Here is a 21,205-nt window from a genome sequence, read left to right as displayed (position 1 = left end):
GCAGAGTAAAAGATTTTAAACCTCATTTAATTACTGTCATCGTAAACTATCACTGAGGTCAGGGTGCACCATAAATGGCAAGGCAATATTTGTGAGGGGAACATTTCACTTTTTAATAGCTTGCTTTTATAGTGAATAAAAGCATGCAGTTTTTGTTTTCTGTGATTAAATCTGAACGGCATCTGATAGCCTTTCTGAAGAAAAGTAATTACTGTTTTTAAGATACTGTTTAACTGTAATGGTTTTGTAGTTGCCCATCACTATACTACTTCTCTTATTTGTCTGCAGTGCACTGTGAATGACTGTTGTTATGGACCACTGGTGGACTGCATCAAACAGTATCCTTTCCCATAAAATTTTAGGTGCACAATTGACGAGCTTAGACTGTGTGGAAGAGATGTGTCTAGCTTTAACCTGACATAAAGTTCTGCTTCACAAAACACATTTCATACTCCTCTGTTTTACATTCAATCAGCTAGAGGGTCACTGCAGAGCTTTCTCTTACACTGCTTAAAAAAAATCTGATGGAGTATGGGAAGTTGTCAGTTTGGTGGCTACACATTCATATAGCTGATTGAACCTCTTTGGTTTTGATTAGTCAAAAGTCATATCTGGCTTTCTGTTAAGACCAGTTTAATCTGCTTTAAGCAGTGAGGCTGAACTAGATGATCTCTTGAAGGACCTTCCAATCTCAGCTGTTCTGTGATTAAATTAATAAGTTGCATAGATAGTGTTGAATTTCATAGCATTTATTTTGAATATGAATTTTAATTAGAATGTTTTCAAGTGCAATTCAAGTTGTGATGTGTTGTCTGACAGTGAGAAGCACTCCCTGTAGTAATAATGCATGTGGTGGTTATCTCTTAAAATGTATTCTTACTACTCCAAATATTCACATGGTATCTACCACAGTCCTGCTCCCATTAATTTTAACAACAGCAGGATAGAGTTCTAATTATACCTGTGATTTGGGAGTTTTTTGTGGGTTTTTTTTGTTTGTTTTTCGGTGAGACTGTCTTCAACATTAAACGAAGTGGATTAATGTAACAAGTTCTACTTTTGAAACAGTTGTTCATTATTTTTTTAATCCAAAATTTGGTACTATTGTCGATGAACAATCTGGCAAAAGTCTTCTGAAAATGTCATGTTTAAAAATAATAATAGAAATTTTTAAGAATAACTTGTCTGCAGTCTAAATAATCTTCCCTATCCTCTCCAGATTCTGACTCAAGTTAAGCTATTGAATATGCAGTGAGTCGGTGAGAATAATGAGAGAGATTTTCAATTCCATTCTGGTACAGAAAAGCCTAATGCTTGGCTGTGTGAGTGCATTATCTTCAAGTATGTTGCTGAATTAGATGTTAATTTTGAGGTGCATAAAATAGTTAAAAATCAATTTAAAGTTAAGGTTTTAAAAGCATAATGTCTTCTGAAGGACTGCATATTGATTTTAAATATAACTATCTAATTGTATATGCATGGACTAAAGTATGAAGTCAACCTCTTTGTAAATGCCAAGAGGCTATTTTTCAGTAATAGTTCAGATGCTTACGGGAAACTAGGCTGCTAGATTGCATGAGTAGAAGATGGCTTGTGAGGTTATTTACAAGTTTTGCCTCATGGTCATTGCCATACATCAATAACAGGTATTATTATAGCCTAAGTGTTTCTGTTTATGGTGCATTATAAAATCTGTTTGCGATATTTTTCTTACATTTTTCCCATTCTTCATTTGTCCACATTTTTGTTCTGTGACTACTAGTACAATGTATTGTAATATATATCTTCAATTGATTAAAAATGTGTATGTGTGAAATGATTTCTTGTAATTAGATTTTTCTTCTTCCGCAAAAAATGTTGATATACTTTAAGTAATGAACTGTAATTTTTTTGAAACTGTAGTTTTTTTGAAGAAGTTATTCCAAACAGAACCAAGAATTTAGTTGTTTTTAATGTAAGATTCTTTATTGTGATATTTCATAAGATTCTTCTTAAGAGCTTCCAGAACAGAACTTTGACCTCTAGATGGAAATGTTAAAAATATTTGAGCAGTGACTTTTTTGCATATTGCTAAGAATAGCCTGTTGGTTCAACAGGCTGTCAGTGGAAAATGGGAAGGACTTCACTGTAAAATATTATTTCATCTTTCCCTGACAGAAGTTCATGCTTCTGAAAAATCAATTAAGAAGATGTTTTGTACCAGTAATACATTTCAGATGTATTAAGTACCTAACAATTTCAGAATATAAAGCAAAAAAATTTATTTCATTGTTTACTGAATTAGAAAATTGATACATAAATCATTAAGGAGTAACTTAAAAGCTAGGTGGCCACAGGTTTCAAGCTTACACTGTGTTTTAAATCTTGAGAGAAAAAATAATATAAATATAAATATCACTCTTATGTGTTCAGAATAAATGTTATGTATTGGATCTTAATTTTGTAAAATGTATGTTGATGCTGTATACAGTAGTCTGATTTTCACAAAGTGCTAAATACCTCTGCAGATCCCTGCAAGGAATCTGTAGACACAGTGTTCAAATCATTAATTACTCCAAAATGAAAGTGAAGGCCAATAAATTTTATCATGAATTACTTTACTTATGGTTTTTGTCGTGACATTGGTTATTTTCCAAAGTAATCTTCTATTCCTTAACTTGAAGCTACCAGTGCTATTGGACATGAGCATGAAGTCTTGCTGCGAGAAATGCTTTTGGAAAAAAATCTTTCTTTTATAGGTAAGAATCAATGATAAAGGCTACCCAGTGAATCCTTAACTTTAAAGATTTGCGGGACTGTTTACTTAAGAAAAAAATAAGGCTCAGTGCTCTTTGTATTAGGTAGTAAAAGAAGAGTAAAAAATGATTGATGCTGTACATGTTATCTTTTATTGATTTAGAACTGAACAGGAACTCAGTTACCTAATACCTTATATATACAGTACATGCAGAGGCTTGCAATTAATATTTAATAGAATAAGTAGCTGAAAAAAAATGCTTTAATATCTGCTGCAGTATTACTTTTGGTGTCATGAGATATTAGCCGTAATCTATGAGACTTAGGAGGAAGCATAAGAAATATTAGCTTCCAAATGCTTTATGTATTAAAGAACTGCTAGAAGATTCACTCATTTGGCTGTCAGTGCAGTTTCTGCAGATTTTTTCCCACTGCCTTCAAACAGTGCAAGTCCCTGTATTTAAAGTTATTTTAAAGATTAACTGGTTAGGAGGTTGTTTTCTGTTGTTGTATTCCTTTTAGCCTGCAGAACATTTTTTGTATATTAGTATCATTAAAACACTGATTATTATTTAAAAGGTCAGTTCTCCTACCGTGATTCAAAACTTGACTTCTAAATCTTGAATTCCTTATGTGATTAGATAATATTAAAGTGAATTCCTGTTCTTTTTTCAAAGAAGTGTGTGGTACTAAGTTTGTAAAATAGATTCCGGATAAGATTTTGGAAACCTTAAACAAGTTGAAGAAATTAGGAAGAATACTGAGATTTTTAAAGGCTGGTCCATATGATTAAGGAACAATTTATTTTTCTGTTACATACAAACTTGCAAATGATACTACAAAAATGTGAGAAGATATTTTTTCCAACATGGCTCAAAGATTAGAGATAATAGACTTAAGCTGTAATTGGAGAGTTAAGATACTAAACTGTTCTAGGCACAATAAGTATAAAACAAGCTGCCAAGGAAGGTTATGGAATCACCTTCAATGAAAAATTCAAGGCTAGACTTGACATTCATCCATCAAAGCTGGAAATGAAATCAATCCTGTCATGATACAGGAGAATGGACTAGACTCACTAATGGATCCTCATCCCAATGACTATCATTTTTTTGGCTTGTGCAAGCTTGTGTAGTACACAAATCAGATTTAAATTTTACTGATTCATAACCTTGGGTAAACATCAATTTTGTGTTTAGAAATAAGCTCTAAGAAATTTGTACTGTCAAATCAAAATGTCTAGAAAGGGTTAACTTGTCAGCATTAAAATATATAAATGAGGGAGTTTAATTTATTGTTTAGATTTTTTGCGTAGTGATGTATCATCTGTTCATGATTTAAGGTATGTTAACTGGTATATTATTTCTTTACGTGGGATATGTCTCTGAGGTTCTGAGTGTGACTAAAAAAAAAAAAAAAAAGAGAAACAAAAAGTATTTTCCTAATTATCTGTAAGATGAACCTTACTGAAACCCTTGCAGTAAAATTTTTCTCAAAAATTAGATCCCAAACTACTTAATACTTAACGAAGAACCTCTGGAAAACACTAGAGATGGCAGTATTTCCTGTAGGTTAGCAGGTTCAGGCTTGGCTATCACACTTGGCTAGATGGAGTTCCAGTGTGGCTTGGGACTTAGCTTGCTGCACTTAAAATTCTTTTACTTTTTAACCCATGTATGAAAGAAACAAAATTCTTGCTGCCATTTCATGTTAGTGTATCACTCTGGTATACTACTTTTCTAGGATAAGTTCTTCCTATCAGTTATTTCCACCTGGGAGACTGTATTACAGAAGAAGCCTGACAGCTTTTAAGGGCAGATAGATGATTAATTTTTAGAGCAGATAGCTTTCAAAGCCTACAGATCAGAAGTAACACCTCCAAATTCTCCCAGAAATTGATTGGGAACCTGCACAAACTGATGGGTTTTGCATTCTAGTAATGCATAGTTCATGAGAAGCTCATAACTTCCTCTTTAAGTCAGAAACAGTTCTCAGATCTTTAGTGCTTTGCTTGGGATTTATGTAATCAATGAAAACATTCTCTCAAAATAGGCTGACTGCCTTCCTTTCCTTACTGATTCACTTGCCTTGCTGAATTGCCAGGAATTTCTAGATTTAACAAAGGGCCTGACTCAATCTTTTCACGTCTTTGCCTGCTCCAGAATATATTAGGATATGTTTCAGCTATAATGGGAAGATATATGACTGACCTTTCTACAATCTTAGCCTTCTTTGGCTGCCATCATGATGTCCCTTAGTAGCCTAGATATAAATTATGAAATCTGTTTGGTATTTTTTGCTGTAACCAAAAATGTGCAGTTGCTGCATATTGATACACCATTAGAAGAACATTTGGTTTCTTTGTTATATCCAGAGGCTAGTATAAAAACAATGATGAGTTCATAGAATCACAGAATGATTTGAGTTGGAAGGCACTTTAAAGATCATCTAATTCCAACTTCTGCCATCATGGAAAGATGGTATGGACATCTTTCAATAGACCACGTTGTTCAAATTTAAATGGTTAAGATTGAGAAGAAAGTAAGCATAAAGCTCTAGTTGTACTGGAAATCCAAACAGATCAGTACCCTGTGGACAAATTTAGGGTTGTTTCAGTGTAACTTTCATATTTTAGGATGAACAGCTTTAACTGCCATCATCTGGTTTTCAAGTAGTTGTTAAGCCATTATTTTGATGCATACAAAAGCTAAAAAATCTCCAAAAGTGTGCAGAATGATACCTCTACAGCTTCTGTACCAATATAAAACATTTATGGGCTGACAAGATTGTACTTTCTTTTCATGCGGTTTGGGCTTAAAAAATCTTTTTGAAGGGTGATTTGGGTGAATTTCTGTAGTTCTTTTTTTTTCTTTCCAAAGTTATAAAGTTCAAAATAATTGAAGAAACAATAAAATATAATTATTTTACTTCATGTGATTGTCAACTTACATCAATAATAAAGGTGTTTTTAAGTGCATTTTTCACCATTTCTCATAGTTCAAACTGTTAGGGGAAGTGAAGTGAAAACTTTCAGAAAAAAATTTTGAATAGAAATCATTTTCTGTTCCAAGTCATGAGACAAATAATTTCAAAAGTACTCAGACATCCTCAAAAATGAGTCCAGTGAAGAGTATTAAACACCATCTCAAACATCTTCCAAATTGACCTGTCAGGACATGTTATCTGCCCTGGTTTCCAGTGTTGTGATTCTTTTTTTTTTTTTTTTTTTTTTTTTTTTTTTGCATAAGGTAAATTTCCTTAAATTTGTTTGTTTTTTCAAGATAAAGGAATTACATTCATTTTTATATTGTGGCATAAGGATCATAGGTTCTGTTAAGCCAGAACCTTGCTAATCTAAACGTGTTTTATCCATATATCTAACAATCAAAGTCTGAAAGTATCCAACAGTCAAGTCTGGCTCCAAATCCTATGAAAATTTAGCAGCTGACCAGGTAATATAAATTAGTGTTTCATTCCAGAGACGTGCATTTACAGTGCAATGTGTTTACTGTGAAGAAATGCTGTTCAAAAGAAATGCTATAGTTGTCAAAAAGAATAATCCACCATTGTAGTTTATACTTAATTGAATATACAACTTTTCAGAATTACTGCTGTCCTACTTGCAGTATTACTTAGTTCACTGTTTAAAAAAAAAAAAAAAAAAAAAGACGTCAGACTTTTTTTCTTCAACAAGGAAAAGGAAGGAAGGCATTAAATATTTTTTTAAAAATTAAAATATTTTTATTTCTATGTGTATATATTTTTCTTGTCATTAAAAGGTTGCTTGGACTCAAATTGCTGACCTTTCAGAATATGCACAAAATATTCTAAAACTGAGTTCTGAACATTGGCCATGAAACTACTGTCCTAACCTGATAAATGGATTGGAAATAAGCTACCCAACAGTGAGAATGGACCATTAATTTTAATCAAAGGTGGTGTAGAAAGGCGAATGGGATGCATGACAATGTCAACAGCCCAGTAGGTGTTAAGGGGCTACACAGCCTTACTTGTTACTAGGTTGTGCCATTAGTTGAGCTTCGGTGAAGACAGAAAGCCATGCCTGGAATTGAATGACCAGGTCACTCCAAAATCTAATGGAGAAACGGTGTTTCGGAAATATCAATGTAATGGTATTGGAAATCAAGGACAATAGTTTAAAAAATAGTGAGGGCTTGCTTTGTGCTTTTTTTCTTTTTTAAAGAAAGCATCCTTTTTTTGTTCTCTTCTTTCTTACTCATTTCTTAAAACATTCAGCTTTAATTCAGAAGCAGTAGTTATATAGCTTATGTTAAGAAAATATCTAAGTTCTTATGTGTTTAATTAATTTTACAGTAAGAGAAGCTAGAATCGTGACATCCCTCTTCTTTAATAGATTTCTGGAAGAGAACAATTGTCATGTTGGTGGTTGTTTGCTTTTTTTTTTGTTTGTTTGTTTGTTTGTTTTAAATGCCTTTGTGTTAACATTAAAATAAAGTCATGAAGGCAACCACAATATATCTACGTTTGTGGTGTTGGTAGGATTAATCTCAACAGTTCCCTAATGTGAGGAAACTCTTCTTTCAATCAGTGAATATATCTCTTTATTTTGAATATTTGGAGGTTATAAAATACTGTATGACAGCTTGAATTAATGATGTTTATAATGAAGACATAAAAATGCAGGGATGACAAAGAAGCATTTTTATATCCATGCTTCAGGTTTTCTACAAAGGTTCATTTAATCTGACACAGCATTGCATGCATAAGAAAGATATGTGTGACTGCATTAGTAATTCTTACATTCTTATTTAAAATAAAATTAATTATACTGCTGTCTACTTAATAGAAGAGTTTTATAAACAATAGGTCTTGTTCTCTCTGTGTAGCCGAAGATCAGCTTCGAGCAAAGGGTTATGACAAAACACCAGACTTTATTTTAGAAGTGCCAGTAGGTAAGTCTTTGAAAAGAATTGTTATTATTTTGTATAGAAGTGTTTATCCTAAAATATTACAGATTACAGATATTTAAGACACAAGAATATGAAGTATGTTACAGGATAGTAAATACTTCTGAGGGTTTTTTTGTGTTTACTCAGTAATTTTAAGATCATCTACTTTGGGTCAGAATAGTATTACTCAAAATACAAGTAGATAATAATATTAATGTTTCCTCTTCAGTCTCTATCACAAAAATAAAAATAGAAAAAGCAATCCACAAATCCCCACTCAGTCTAATTTGTTCTAACCATTGTCTTTGTATGCTGAACTGTGAAATATCTGTAAATGTCTTAAACTTTTAGACCAAATCAACTTCAAAGCAGTCTTAAAGTAATACCATTATACTTCTAGGTCATTGTGTAAAGGTTTATCATGGAGTAGTTCTCTATTTTTTTAAAAACCCTACATCACAGGAAGCAAGAAGGAATAAAAGTAGATATAAAGGTCATGCCAAAGTTCATCTATATATTCTGGTCTTTCGGTCAAGTGAGGAGGTAATATGACCTATTGATTCAACCATGGAAGAAAAAGTATAAACATTATCCAAGTGTAAAGGAGTCTTAATCATCTTTCGTAAAATGCCTTTTGTACCAGAACACTTCTGCTTTATCTGTTTACAACACAACTATGCAAATGTTTATAGGTATGTGTTAATAAAAGTAAAAAGGCTTATAGCCTTATATAAAAGCCATATTCACGACTACTTTTTTTGTTCTGCATATTAACAAGAGAAGGAACTCTTACAGATAACTGACTCATTCATGGTAGAAGGAATTGAGTGCATACTATTAAAAATTTTTATCCTCAGCAGTTCTTCAGATACAATCTTTCAGCATGGTAGTCTTTCTTATCTAGTAGATAAATAAATATATTTATGAGAGCCTTCTAACCAGTTTTTTAAGACTTCCTTAACTCAGTACTGATATCCCACATTGTCCTTTCGGAGAATGATCCTTTTGAGTGACTGTCATGATTTCTTATGCAAAATTATTAGTTTCAGACAGGGCTTTCTTTCACAAAAAAACAAACCAAAAATGGGATTTTATTAATATTGCAAATTCAGTCCTGCAAGAAATAAGGAAAGACATCAATCAGTGCAAATCCCAGAAACAGAAATTCCAAATCAGATCTTTCACATAGCCATTCTTGTTCCTAAATTCTTTCTGCTGAAGCATTACTCATTTTGAAAAAGTCAGGAGGCAGATATTTATCTATGATAACCTTTCTTCTTGTTCTCACATCTTCCACTCTGGGCTAAGAATTTTCTAGCTTAATTAACTTTTTGTCATAATGACCAGAAGTCTTCAATTCCTTTCCACCAAAGTAAGGCTGAAAGTAGGATGCAGTTGCAACTTAGTCTGGTCTGTAATAATTATCCATTAAAATATGTGTTATTTTTAAAAAAACATCATCTATATACATATTTGAAAAATATATGTATCTCTATTGTAATTATCTAGTAGATTGGGGACTAAATAGGGTATTCCCAAACATATTCTTAAGACTGCTCAGTCTGATTTTTGCAATTCACTTTTTTTGCTATCACCCTAGCTGTTGAAGGACACATAATTCACTGGATTGAAAGCAAAGCCTCATTTGGTGATGAAAGTAGCCATCAAGCCTACTTACAGGACCAGTTTTGGAGCTACTGGAATAGGTAGGCACATTTCTGTTATTTTTTCATATAGATAAAAATAAGACGAATTTTCTTTTAAAGAAGTTACCGGGGAAAAAATTAAGCACAAATGGCTTTTGTACTAAGCCATGTGAATAAAATACATGTTATTAAACTGGCATTTTGAATTTTATTAATTAGTATGTCAAATTTCAAAGCTTAAGTATTTGTGAGAAAATAATACCTTAAATGCTAACATGCAACAGATATATATGGTGTTTTTACAGTAATGCTAGTTAACAAAATAAGCTGCTGTGGTACAGAAGTTTTATTTCTATTTTTTTAGTACTTGACTAAAGGAAGATTCTGTAATACTTGCAAGATGCCAAACTTGTTTTAAAATCTTCACAGTCTAAAAAGTAGGCCTTGTGTGTAGAAAATATTGCTGATGGTTGGTGTATCTAACACAGTTCTGATTTGCTTTTGTTTGATAAAATGTTCTTCTGGTATGTTATCTACACATTACATAATAATAATGTATTCTTTTTAAACTAATATATGTTAAGTGCAGGAAGATGAGGAGAGAAATAAGTCATGCTGGACATGAATTTTTGAGTATTGATTTCATTTTCATAAAAATCCTTTCTTTTAAAGACTGTTACAACTCAGTCTTTAAATTTCAGTAATTTCAGTTCGGTAGTACAAAAGGAAGATTTTTATTGTATATAGTTGTATATCTTTCCAAGGTAATAGCAGTCTTCTCACTAGGCAATTTTTCTTCCCAAACTAATAATAATAAGATACTCATCTTTAATTTCATCTTTGTATGTGGTGGAACACTTAGTAAAGCAGTGAGAGAGGTAAATGATAGTTTTAATAAAGGATTTGTACAAGTATAGATTAAGATATCTTCTCAATGTTCAGACAGCTTCTGAGAAATCTAATGGAAGGTGGAGAAAATGGTACAGAGATGGTTGAACATGTAACTAACAGCATATACCAATATCAGTGTCTAGTCTGTGGTGTCCATTGCTTTTCATCTAGGTATAAACAATGCTGACAAAAAATGCTAGCCTTAGCTCAGGAAATAAAGCAACCTCTGTAGGAAGCAGCAGAGAGAAGCCATATCTCAAGAGTAACACTGACAGAAAACATAACTGCATAATTATGCTCTGCAACAACATTTGTTGGTATGAGAAGGGCCTACTCTTGCTAGACATTCCCAAAGAGCAGCGAATTGGAGAGGTTGAACTGAGTTTATGGGAACCTCAGGAAGACTGTCTATTGTTGGGCAAAGATGCTGAACTAAATAAAATTATTGAAAGGAATTTGTAAGATATATAACCAGAGTGCAAGAGTTAGAAACAATTTTAAGTACATAGGAAATCGTGAGAGTCACGGGAAAGATGCTGATGCAAATGGTGCTGAACTTGCGCAGCGGTGTAAATAAGATTGGATGGAGCATCTCAGGCCAGGAGGAGTCCATTAGATGTACTGGCTAGAATATTTTCTGAGGAAAAATGATGTTTGAGGGGATGCATGATGGTATAAGAGGAAAAACAGCTCTAACAATTGAATTTTATATAGACAACGTTAATATAGAAATACCAAGTTGAGGTGAGGGGAAAGTTGAATAGACAAGTGGGATGAAGTCACTGATCCATTTCATGTTTGCAGTAAAATTGTTTTTGCAGAGCTGAACTTGTAGTCTCTTTCTATCTGTGCCAAACAAAATTACTATCTGCATGTTGGTTTGAACTATAAAATGTGTAAAATACCTGAAAATGTGTACCCTTTGAACCTGACATTTCTGAAAGAAATTTTGTATCAGGAAACCAGAACTTGTCTAAATTCATTTTAATTTTATCATTTTCATAATTATTATTGCAAATTCAAACTTGAAATAACATCTCTCATTGAATTGTTAGTCAAGTACCTGTAATGCTGTAAAAGCTAGACTGAATTGACATGTGGATTATTAAGGATGATTTGTAAATCCTTTTCAGAATTTGCCTAATTTTTTCTTATAGCTTTCTTTATTGAAAATAACTATAAAAACTGGTGATTCTTACATATGTAATGACCTTACATTTGCATGAAGGAAACTAGAAACTACTGAAATTACTTAATTACTGAAATGTGTTATACCCTAAGTCAAGAATTTAATGCTAGGTCAACTATGGAAATCAGGTATAATTGTATGGATTCTTTTTGTTTGTTGTTTGGGTTGTTTGTTTTTTGTTGTTGTTGTTTTGTAAATACAAATCCTGTTGGTACTGTTTGATCAAACTAACACTATCACAATGTCTTCTGGATTGAGTTGTGAATTACCAAAGTTTCTTCTAATATAATGGCAGTTTGGTTAATCATGGAATCATAAAACTCTTAGAGTTGGAAGGGACCTCTGAAGGCCATCTAGCCCAACTCCCCTGCAATGAACAGGGACACCACAGCTAGACCAGGTTGCCCAGGGCCTTATCCAGCCTCACCTTGAAAGTCTCCTGGGACAAGGCATCCACCACATCACTAAGCAACCTGTTCCAGAGCCTCACTATTCTCATTGTAAAAGATTTTTTCCTTATATCCAACCTAAACATACCCTGCTTGAGCTTCAAGTGATTTCCCCTTTTTCTATCACCTTCTGAAGAGTTTGTACCCTTCTTTCCTGAAGCTTCCCCTTAGATACTGAAAGGTTAATGAACACTTGATGACAAATTAGTTCACATGTAAGTTAGACAGTCAACTTTTGTTGCTCTCTGAAACCGTTTAAGTGGAAAGACACAGGCATAGCTGGACAAACTGTGAATCAATTTTGAATAATTTAATAAATTAGCCTACCCAAGGATCTCTCAGCCCAGAGAATTCATCCTTTCAACTTGAAGGAGAAATCTTTTGGAGAAGATGCATCAGTTCATAACAGATGTATTGTGAAACTCAGCCTGTACTTCAGGTTTTTGTAAATCTAATCTGGTGGCTGAAGTTAAAACTAAATTGAAATTGGAGAGAAAAGCTTTAAGCTTTTTATCCTGCTAGATATGGATAGAAATATACGTCTTGATATTTTGAAAGGAACAAAGGTGATAGCTTTTAGACCTTTTTCATTGAACTCTTGTTTGTTTGTTTCTCTGAAAAGTAGGAGTGAGTCTGGAATAGTTTCTGGGTCTTTTTCCACATTTATAACAAATGTAAATTTAATTCTGCACAGAATATAACTGAAAGCTTTAAACGTAGTTGTAGTTTCTTTGCTGTAATGTGTATGTTTCAGTAAATCCTGTAGTCTGTGCTAACTAAATCTGTGAGTCTTAAATAGGTCTGTACTGACAGGAAAGAAATGGCACTTTCTCATTTAACAGAACAGCTCCCTAGATTCAGTCAACCATGTCCGTTCACCTCAGTGCAAAAGAACACCTTTTTATTACTCTGAGTTCTGCAGGGACAGCTTAGCAAGGATTTTTATGGCTCATACATCAATGGTATTGTTAAGCAATTTTCAGTTGCAGTGCTACACTGCAGCCTCATCTTCAAATTAAGCTTCATATTAAAAATGCACACAGTGTACCTTGTCAGTGGGTTTGCACAGTTGTAATTTAGAGTGCTCTTTAGATATTGAGAATTTTCACTGTTAAGTAGGAAAAAGAAAGTTTAGTCTTGTATATTCCCAGACTGCTTTTGCAGGCTGTGCCCAGGAAGAAGCTATTTTACATACTGAGCAAACTTAGTATACTTACCAAATTCATATATTTACCAAATCCCTTCTATGTTTTTTCGTCCAAAACAGTAGCATTCACTGATCAGTCTACAGCTTTCCCTGCCACCATGTAAACATGACATCTGCATGTGCAGAATATAACTGCTTAATGCACATGTAGAAGATGCCACATTTTTCCTTGTCCACCAGTCTGCTTTGGTGTATTTCATGTGACCCTAAGGATAAAAACTGTTGAGTAGTCTGTGTAGCCAAAACTAATTTGAAGGGTGCGAACTTGACATAATATAGATTGCACTTTAAAACAGGGTCAAGACTAAGTTGTACATTATTTTAGGATTAAATGAACGCTAAATCTTTTTTCTTTCCGTATTGTCTAATTTAATAATTTTTTTCTAGGTTTAATTAAAAATTAAAGTCCAAACTGTATGAGTCTTAATTGGAGCTGATAGACGTGGTTGCTGTTGTCTAAAACATTGATTGAGATATAGAAATATTGATTATCAATAATCAATATTGATTGAGAAATAGAGATTGAGATTAGCAATTTTTTTCAGGTAAATGTGAAAAGAAAAAAGTTTTTAAGATTTCATTTCAATTACAAACATAGCTGATCTGCTCTTAGGTCCTTTTGAGAAGAGTGTTCTGATCAAACTCATTTGTAGTTGACAATAAGAATGAACCATATGTGAACAAAGACTGAATCAGAACATCAGATTGATGCGTATTTTTTTTCTGCAGTGTAGTTTAAAATTGCCTGACGTGTTGTATGAAGACTGTTTGAGTAATATTTGACTGATTGTAGGTGGTGGGGAAAGTGGGAATTATACTGTGGGTTTATGTCTGTCTGTTCTATAACAGGATCTATATTCATCAATTGAAAATTGTTTAAAAAGTTGTGCTGGTGAGTTGAAAGCCAGTGGTATAACAACTTGACTTGGAGGAAACCTTGGGAGTTGCATTTGTCAAGTGGCTAGGAAAACTGTTCATGCATACCCAGTATCCAAAGCTTCATTGGCAGCCCAAACATAAAGAACTGAAAGGTCATTCTTCTTCTTGCAGTATGATGGTTTGTTGACATATTTTGACACACTGGTACAATGCTGAAAGGTTCTGACCTTACTGCAACACTGAGGGAGTTAGGGTTTGTTTGGCTATTTAATGCTTGTAGATTTTCACACATGCTGAGTTTTGCTTTGCTTCTTCTTCTCTCCTTTTTGACTCTACTTGAATTAATGAATTAATCTTAAACAAAAATGGATGTAGAAAGAGGGAAATTATGATGATTTTTACAACTTCTGACTGTGGAAAGATGTTTCTTTAAAACAATTTTTTTTCTTAGAATGTACCATGCCAGCTTGCTCACCTTAATAGCATAAAGTAAGATGTTTGTTTCTAGACAACAAAAACAAGATTCAAAAGCAGTGATATTTTCTACTAGATTACCATTTTCAGTATTTTAATTTATAAATATAATAAAATTATGTGTTCTTTCTGTATACATACACAGGTATACCTCTGTGTTTCACAAATGTTCTTCATATGTTTAGCTTATTTCTGGAAGTGTTTGACGTGAATCATTGTTTTATTTATTTAATGATGTGAAAAGCATAAAAATCAACATGCAGTTTATGCAAATTTTTTCTAGTTTAGAACAGAAGAAATATGTTTACAATTTATTAGTCATCCCTTCTTTAATAAGCTGATTAAATAACAGAGCATGAAGACATTTTCCATCGAGACCACTCCTCAGGACTAGCATTGATATAATGTTAGTTGTTTTGCTGATGATTTTGTTTCATTTTGTATCAAAACTCATTTTCTTAAAACGAAGAACAAACAGGCCATGCTGTGTATAGATTTCTGTTTATATTTGAATGATTGATGTTAGTTAAATACAGATTTTCCCGTTTTATTGTATTTAAATATTGTATTTAATAAGAATATCAAAATGGGATTTTCATTACAACTGCTATCACGAAAGATTGTTATGTGCTCAACTTAAAGAGTAGCAAATGAGGCACTTTATATAAATACAGCTTTATTTAAATTATTTCTCCCCTACGTAATTCTGGACTGCCTTAAATATTATCATGTCACAAGAGACTCATGTAGTGCAGATACAGTATTTTCAGCCTCCATCCACATTACTGCAAGGCTTCAACTCCAATTTTCATGGTATTTCTCATTCAGATTAGACAAGCATCTATGTTTCTGTACAATAAGAGCTGACAGCATAGATCCTGCTATGCTTGCCAAAGGCCTGGTTGCAGACACTCCACTATGTCAAAGAATGTCAACCCCCCACAGACCTTACCTTTCAGAATTCCTTGTAATTTTTAATTGACATTTACATCTGACATTTTCAATGTATTTCTTAGTGTTGAATCTTTATCTACATAGTAATAGTTAAAACCAAAGCAAAGCAAAAAGAATCTCTTCCTATAAACTATGATATCACATATTTTTTATTTAACAAGGCCAGGTTGCTGAGCTGAAACTCAAGAATGACCAACTCCCCCTTGCTTCATGTAACTCAGTAACTCTATATTTGCTAATCTAATCTATTTCAAATGGAAGTTGAGGAGAGAAGTAGGAGTATAAAGAGAAATTTAACTTTTAGTACTAGTGAAAAAAAGCACAGATTTATTATTATTACTCTACATCTTGCACATAAAGGATATAGGGATTTCTAGTAACATTTTAATTTTTCCTTTTGAGTCTGTTACTTGAATACTGAAAGTGGTATCTTCATACCTATGTTCATGCTACATGTACATGCAAACAGCATAATATTGAAAATGAAATTAATCTGGCAGGCATCTAATTTAGCTGCATGTTGCAAAACTGTTGTGCTTTATTCTTTTCAGAAATCTCAAGTTTTCACTTGGTTTAAAATAACAGAAACCTAATAAATTTGTGTGAATATTATTATCTATCTCTAAGTTAGAATGAAGGACTATAGTTGATCGTAAATGTCACAAAGCAAAGAAATAGAAGAAGCATTTTGTCACAAATAATGGTGCTTTTCTTCTAATTAGTTAATTTACATTTTACAAATTAAGAACAAGATTCGGGCAGAAGATAATCTAGTAGCGTATCATACTTTACTGACCTGTATTTGTATATGCCAAATTTAAGTTAATTAGAAATGTAGATGCTGTTTGTTTTATCTGTCAAAAAGCTCATCTTAAAAAAAAATTCTAGACACAATTTTCCCCCCAACATTTATCATCTAAATAATAGTCTTGCCAAGATGGCAGCCTCATAATAAACTCTTTTCAGTGAAGTGATGAGTAATGAAGCTTGCTTGTGAAGGCAGCGAAAAATGTTGTCTAGCCAAATGTGTGAATATGATGGCTAGAGAATCAGTGGACTTTCTCAGTCATCAATCTTTTTAGTAGCCTCTTATACATCTGAATATTTTGATAGATGATCTAATAATTGAGTTATCTATCTTTCTAACTATCAGAGTTGCATAAAAATTATTCTCACATGCTATTGAATATTAAATATATTGGGTATCCAGTAAATTTTTCAGAAAAGGTTCAAGAGGTGGAGGAATTTAGTTATGTCTTAAGCACATTTTATTATATTGAATGATAAACTACTATATCTTGATATAAAACCATTTGTACTAATATAGGAAAAAAGTAAACATTGTCAATAGCCAATTAAGTGTCGGATTCACAGTAAATAAACCATGTAAAAACAGGAGACTGGTGAGAGTAGTACACAATCTAAGAGAAATCTGAGGTATAAAATGAGTAGGTTCAATAGTCCCCGACTGGTTAATGGGCAGCAGTCACTTTTACACAGTTGCACGAATTCCTTATTTCTAAGAAATGTTGGCTTAGAGGAAGAGAAATACAGTTGTACTGTGGAGTCCCAGATTACCTTTCAGCCTCTGTGAAAGTAGTTTCTTCTGGTTAAAGATGCATCTGAGAAGTACATAATGAAACTGCTCATATCCTGTTTATGGTGGGAGATTATAATGTAGATTCAGGTATCTGCTTTCCCAAGGGAGTAATCTTGCATTATAAGAGGCACACAGGGTATATAGATAAGTTGCATTAAATACATCATCAGATGTGTCTTACAAGGGTTTCTGAGCAGCAGAACAAAACAATTATTGGTGCCAATGTATTTTTTTTAAACACTACAGTTCAAACAGACATTTATATCGTTCTTGACTTCAAATGCATTTCCACTCGAAGATTTAGGTAAAAATCACTTTAACAATTTAACAAAAAAAAAAAAAAAGCATGCAAAATATTTTAATTTTTAATATCACATTTCCCTGTTGGTGTTGCAGTTTGATTTATATTTGGTTGCATACTTTTCTGTAGATTATAAAATGTTACTTCCTGTAAATTTTTGAAAATTGTATGTGGAGGATTTTTCTACTTTAAAAAAAAAAATAGTACGGATTGCAGGTGGTTTGGTTTTTTTTTCATTTATGTGTATTTCATTTGTAAGTTTCACAATTACAGCAGAAAAGGTAACAAGTATGTTTCTCAGTAGTTCTCCAGTTAGCAAAGTGAGTTTTCATTTTCAAAACTAGAGTGACTAGAGTATTTTTCTGAGGAGTTACTCACTCATTGTGCAGTTATAATGGAAAAGGAGAAAGGGAGAGATTGATCTCAAGGAGCAGGATGTCACCATCGTTTGACAAGTACTTTTGTGAAAGTACCATCGAGCCTCACTGGACCTTGCCACTGCGTGCAGATCTGCAAATTGTACAAAGTCTTGCCTGTCTTACTAACAGCAGCTGAAATTCTCATATTTACTAAGTAAAGTTGTTGATGCTTGAGAGTTCTTGTTAAGCAGGTGCATAAGTGGTTTGATACATTTTGGGTAAAAATAAAGCTAGGCAATGACTGGAGTATCAAAAATATGAAAGCTAGCAGTAAAAATCAGATCCGAAGCTCAAAACTAATCTTTTAATATTTCATCTCATGTAAAAACTCCACATCTTTGTTTTCAGTGATGCTTACATTGATTTTATGCAACTTTAAATGACACAAGCATAATTTCACTTAAGCATAACTTAAATCTAGTAATAAGGAAGTAAGAAACAAATTAGAAAAAAAGTTAAAATGTTTCCCTCTTATTACTTGGGGAGTTTTAATACAAAAAAAAGCTAAAATTGTTTCTGAGGTATAAATTGGTAAGCAATTAACTGCACATTTGATTAAAGCTAGTGTTTGATTTTGTGGCTTCTTCTCACATAAAGTAAATTGGCTTTATTTTAGTTAGTATTTGTAGTATGTCTAGTTAAGAATATACCAATCTCCTGAATATACATAGTGCATTATACAAACTTATTAGTATATTTATGTGTGTAATTTTATAATGTATGTATGTCAATTAGGAAAAGAGATCTTCATTTCCATTCATTAATCAAAATAGCAAGAACCTGTATTCCTTCTGGTTTGTCATTTGTTTAGTGCTCTCTCATCCATCACAAGACTTTGATATGAACATCAAGTAATCATGTCCTTTTATTTCAAATGATAAATACGCTTTCGTCATGAGTACTTACAGATATCCCAAGATTTGCATCTAAACTGTCGAAAGTCTAACTTCACAGTTTATCTGATGTGACATTTTTAATGAAATAAATAACTTTTTTTTTAACTTGTCATGAATAGGACTTACGTATTAAAGTTACAAGGCTATGCTAGCTGTGATGCTGAAAAAAAAATTCTCTTTCCTCCAGTGTTTGTCTAAGGTTTGTTGTTTATCATCAAGGTACAATCAGCTGCACAAGAGCCTCTGCGGACATTCTTATTTGCAGGGTCCAAGCCTGTCTGTTCAGGTTTCATTATTTAGGTCTGATGTCTAGTTAGCTTGTATCAAAACTAATACCATCTGAAGTACCAGGCTTCCAGTGGTCACATAGCTAACATGAAAATTTCTTCAATCTAACTAATATTATTAAAGACAGTATCTCTTTAAACTTGAGCTTTGTTTCAGTGTCTATATCAATTACATCTTGCAAGTGCATTTCCTTGAATGTTTCACTGCTTGTTTCTGTAGATTAAAAACATCTGAATTAAATGATATTCTGAACATTTTTAAATTAAAAAGTGAAAATGCAGATGTTTATTTTACTACCATTCTTACTATGTACTGATACTACTGAGATAGAAAGCAGTGCTATATTCCTGGCTTCTTCTCATTGTTAATATAATATAGTTAAGTTGAAATGTTTTTGAAAGTAGACATCTAGACTGATTTTATCAACTATTTTATAACTTATGTAGAAAAAGATTGTGTATGTCATGTAAATACATAATTTAATTTTAGTTCCTAAAGAAAGCAGGCTTTCCTTAAGGTGTTTGGGTTCACTGGTTCATGATAAAACATTATGTCCTGCATTTCTTTTTTACTTTTGCATTTGTTTTGTCCTGAGTGTATCATGGCTACACTCATTTTGTGGTATAGTACTGAAATTGAATCTTTGATATTTGCAGTTTTAAGATAGTTCAATTTATAGTCTTTAAAATTTATAAGATAGTTCGAATAAGAGTTTAGTGAGGAATTCCACAAAATGATTTAAGGAACCATGGTCATGATCAGCTTACAAGTGCAATACTTTGTAATAGAGTACATATAGTACACACTAATATTAGTTTATCAATTTTTTATTATTATTCCTACCTCATAGATGTTGATCACAATGTTTTTCATTTATTCAAGAGCATTGATTTGAACCCAAGTTCATTTAAATAATAAAATAATATAAAATAGATCATTTTATTTTACCAATGTCTGACTTCTAAATATTTCTCTTTATCTGGAATGCACTAGTTATTTGATTTTAAAATGATTAATAGGATGCATATTTCAGGCTCTGAGTAGAAGAGTAATTTTGAAAGTACGTTCTCGTTTATTTGTTTCAAAAGAAGAAATATATCCTTCACAACACAGCTCAGTACCTTAAGTGAGATTTTGTGACATGCAAAGGGTGCATATGGGTTTTTGAGGCACTGAAACTGTAACCCAGCTTGAAGAAGACAACAGTGGCAGTGAGCTTCTGTCCAGAGTTAATCAGCTGCAGAATTTGTAAACTGCGTATGTGTCAAAGTTGAAAATGTTAGCACTCTGATAGAAGCTTGAAAAGGTTAGACCTGATAAAAGCCATCAGCAGTTTAAAAATGTGATTTATGGGAATGTAATGACACAAAATGCCTCATTTATCACTCATATATAGATAGGTTAAGGTTTCTGTGTCATACTTTAAAAACTTGACCACTTAGAATTGTCAAAATAGGTACTTAATTGCCCATCATACATTTCATTTTAAATTTCCTCTGCTTGAATTTTCCTGATTTTACTGTCGTTCTTCTCATATGTTTCTTTTTAAAGTCATTAATATTTCATATTTATTTTGTATTTGTTTCAAACTGTATGCTCAGTGCTCTATTAGAACTTTTCTTAAGTTAAAGCTGTTTACTTGGACACTATCCAAATCTTTGTTGATTTACAATGTAATTCAGCCTAACTGTAAGGAAAATAACTGAAGGTTTCAATTTCTTTTGTTTTATACCACTAATTCTCATCAAGAGTTTACAGCTTTTTAATTCAATCCGTACATTTCCTCTCCAAGTTGAAATCCGAGATTTAAAAGTGAGATCCATCAGTTGGTTTCCAGTTGCAGTCACTTAAGTTACTGTTTAACTCCATACAAATTAAATTTAATCCAAAACTACCAGTACTGTTAAATGACCCTCAAGCACAATAAAAATGGTCGGAGAAATGCACAGTAATATGTTGTACTTTTCCTGATTTCATTTGAGGATAACAACTAGCAAGTCCCTTAGATTTAAGGCTGTTTCTTTTTTTAACTGTCCACATCATAAAGCCAAGCAAAATAAATGCAAATATGGATAAACTCTCATTAAGAAATTATCTTTAAGAATACTTATAATACAAAGCAATTACTTTAAAGATATGGCATAAATATTAAAATATATTCAGCTGCAGAAAGAAAAATTGTGGTAATAAAGTTTGAAGGATTTCTTTTTCTTTAGTAGCTTATCTTTTTTAAACTACTTAATCCTCTTAGTTCTTGATTTTATACAGAGAATTCTGAACAAAATAATTTTAATTTTTAATATCAAAAAACCTTACCTTATTGTTAGCTTTCACAATTTATGGGC

At 32.5% G+C, this 21,205-nt stretch overlaps 1 protein-coding gene across 1 annotated transcript in view; it reads left to right on the top strand.

Moving 5' to 3' along the window:
- Positions 1 to 21,205, top strand: part of CDIN1 (CDAN1 interacting nuclease 1) — a gene marked incomplete at both ends in the record, with an annotated part of 111,488 nt that overhangs the window by 46,562 nt on the left and 43,721 nt on the right. The window contains 4 exons of the mRNA XM_079537183.1: positions 289 to 338; positions 2,671 to 2,738; positions 7,605 to 7,670; positions 9,268 to 9,373. Of these exons, the coding sequence (XP_079393309.1) occupies positions 289 to 338; positions 2,671 to 2,738; positions 7,605 to 7,670; positions 9,268 to 9,373 (290 nt within the window). The remainder of the gene's footprint in view (positions 1 to 288; positions 339 to 2,670; positions 2,739 to 7,604; positions 7,671 to 9,267; positions 9,374 to 21,205) is intronic.

The sequence above is a fragment of the Tetrao urogallus genome (genome assembly GCF_951394365.1).
Source record: "Tetrao urogallus genome assembly, chromosome: 6".
Taxonomy (NCBI): domain Eukaryota; kingdom Metazoa; phylum Chordata; class Aves; order Galliformes; family Phasianidae; genus Tetrao; species Tetrao urogallus.
This window is presented reverse-complemented; position numbering and strand designations above follow the sequence as displayed.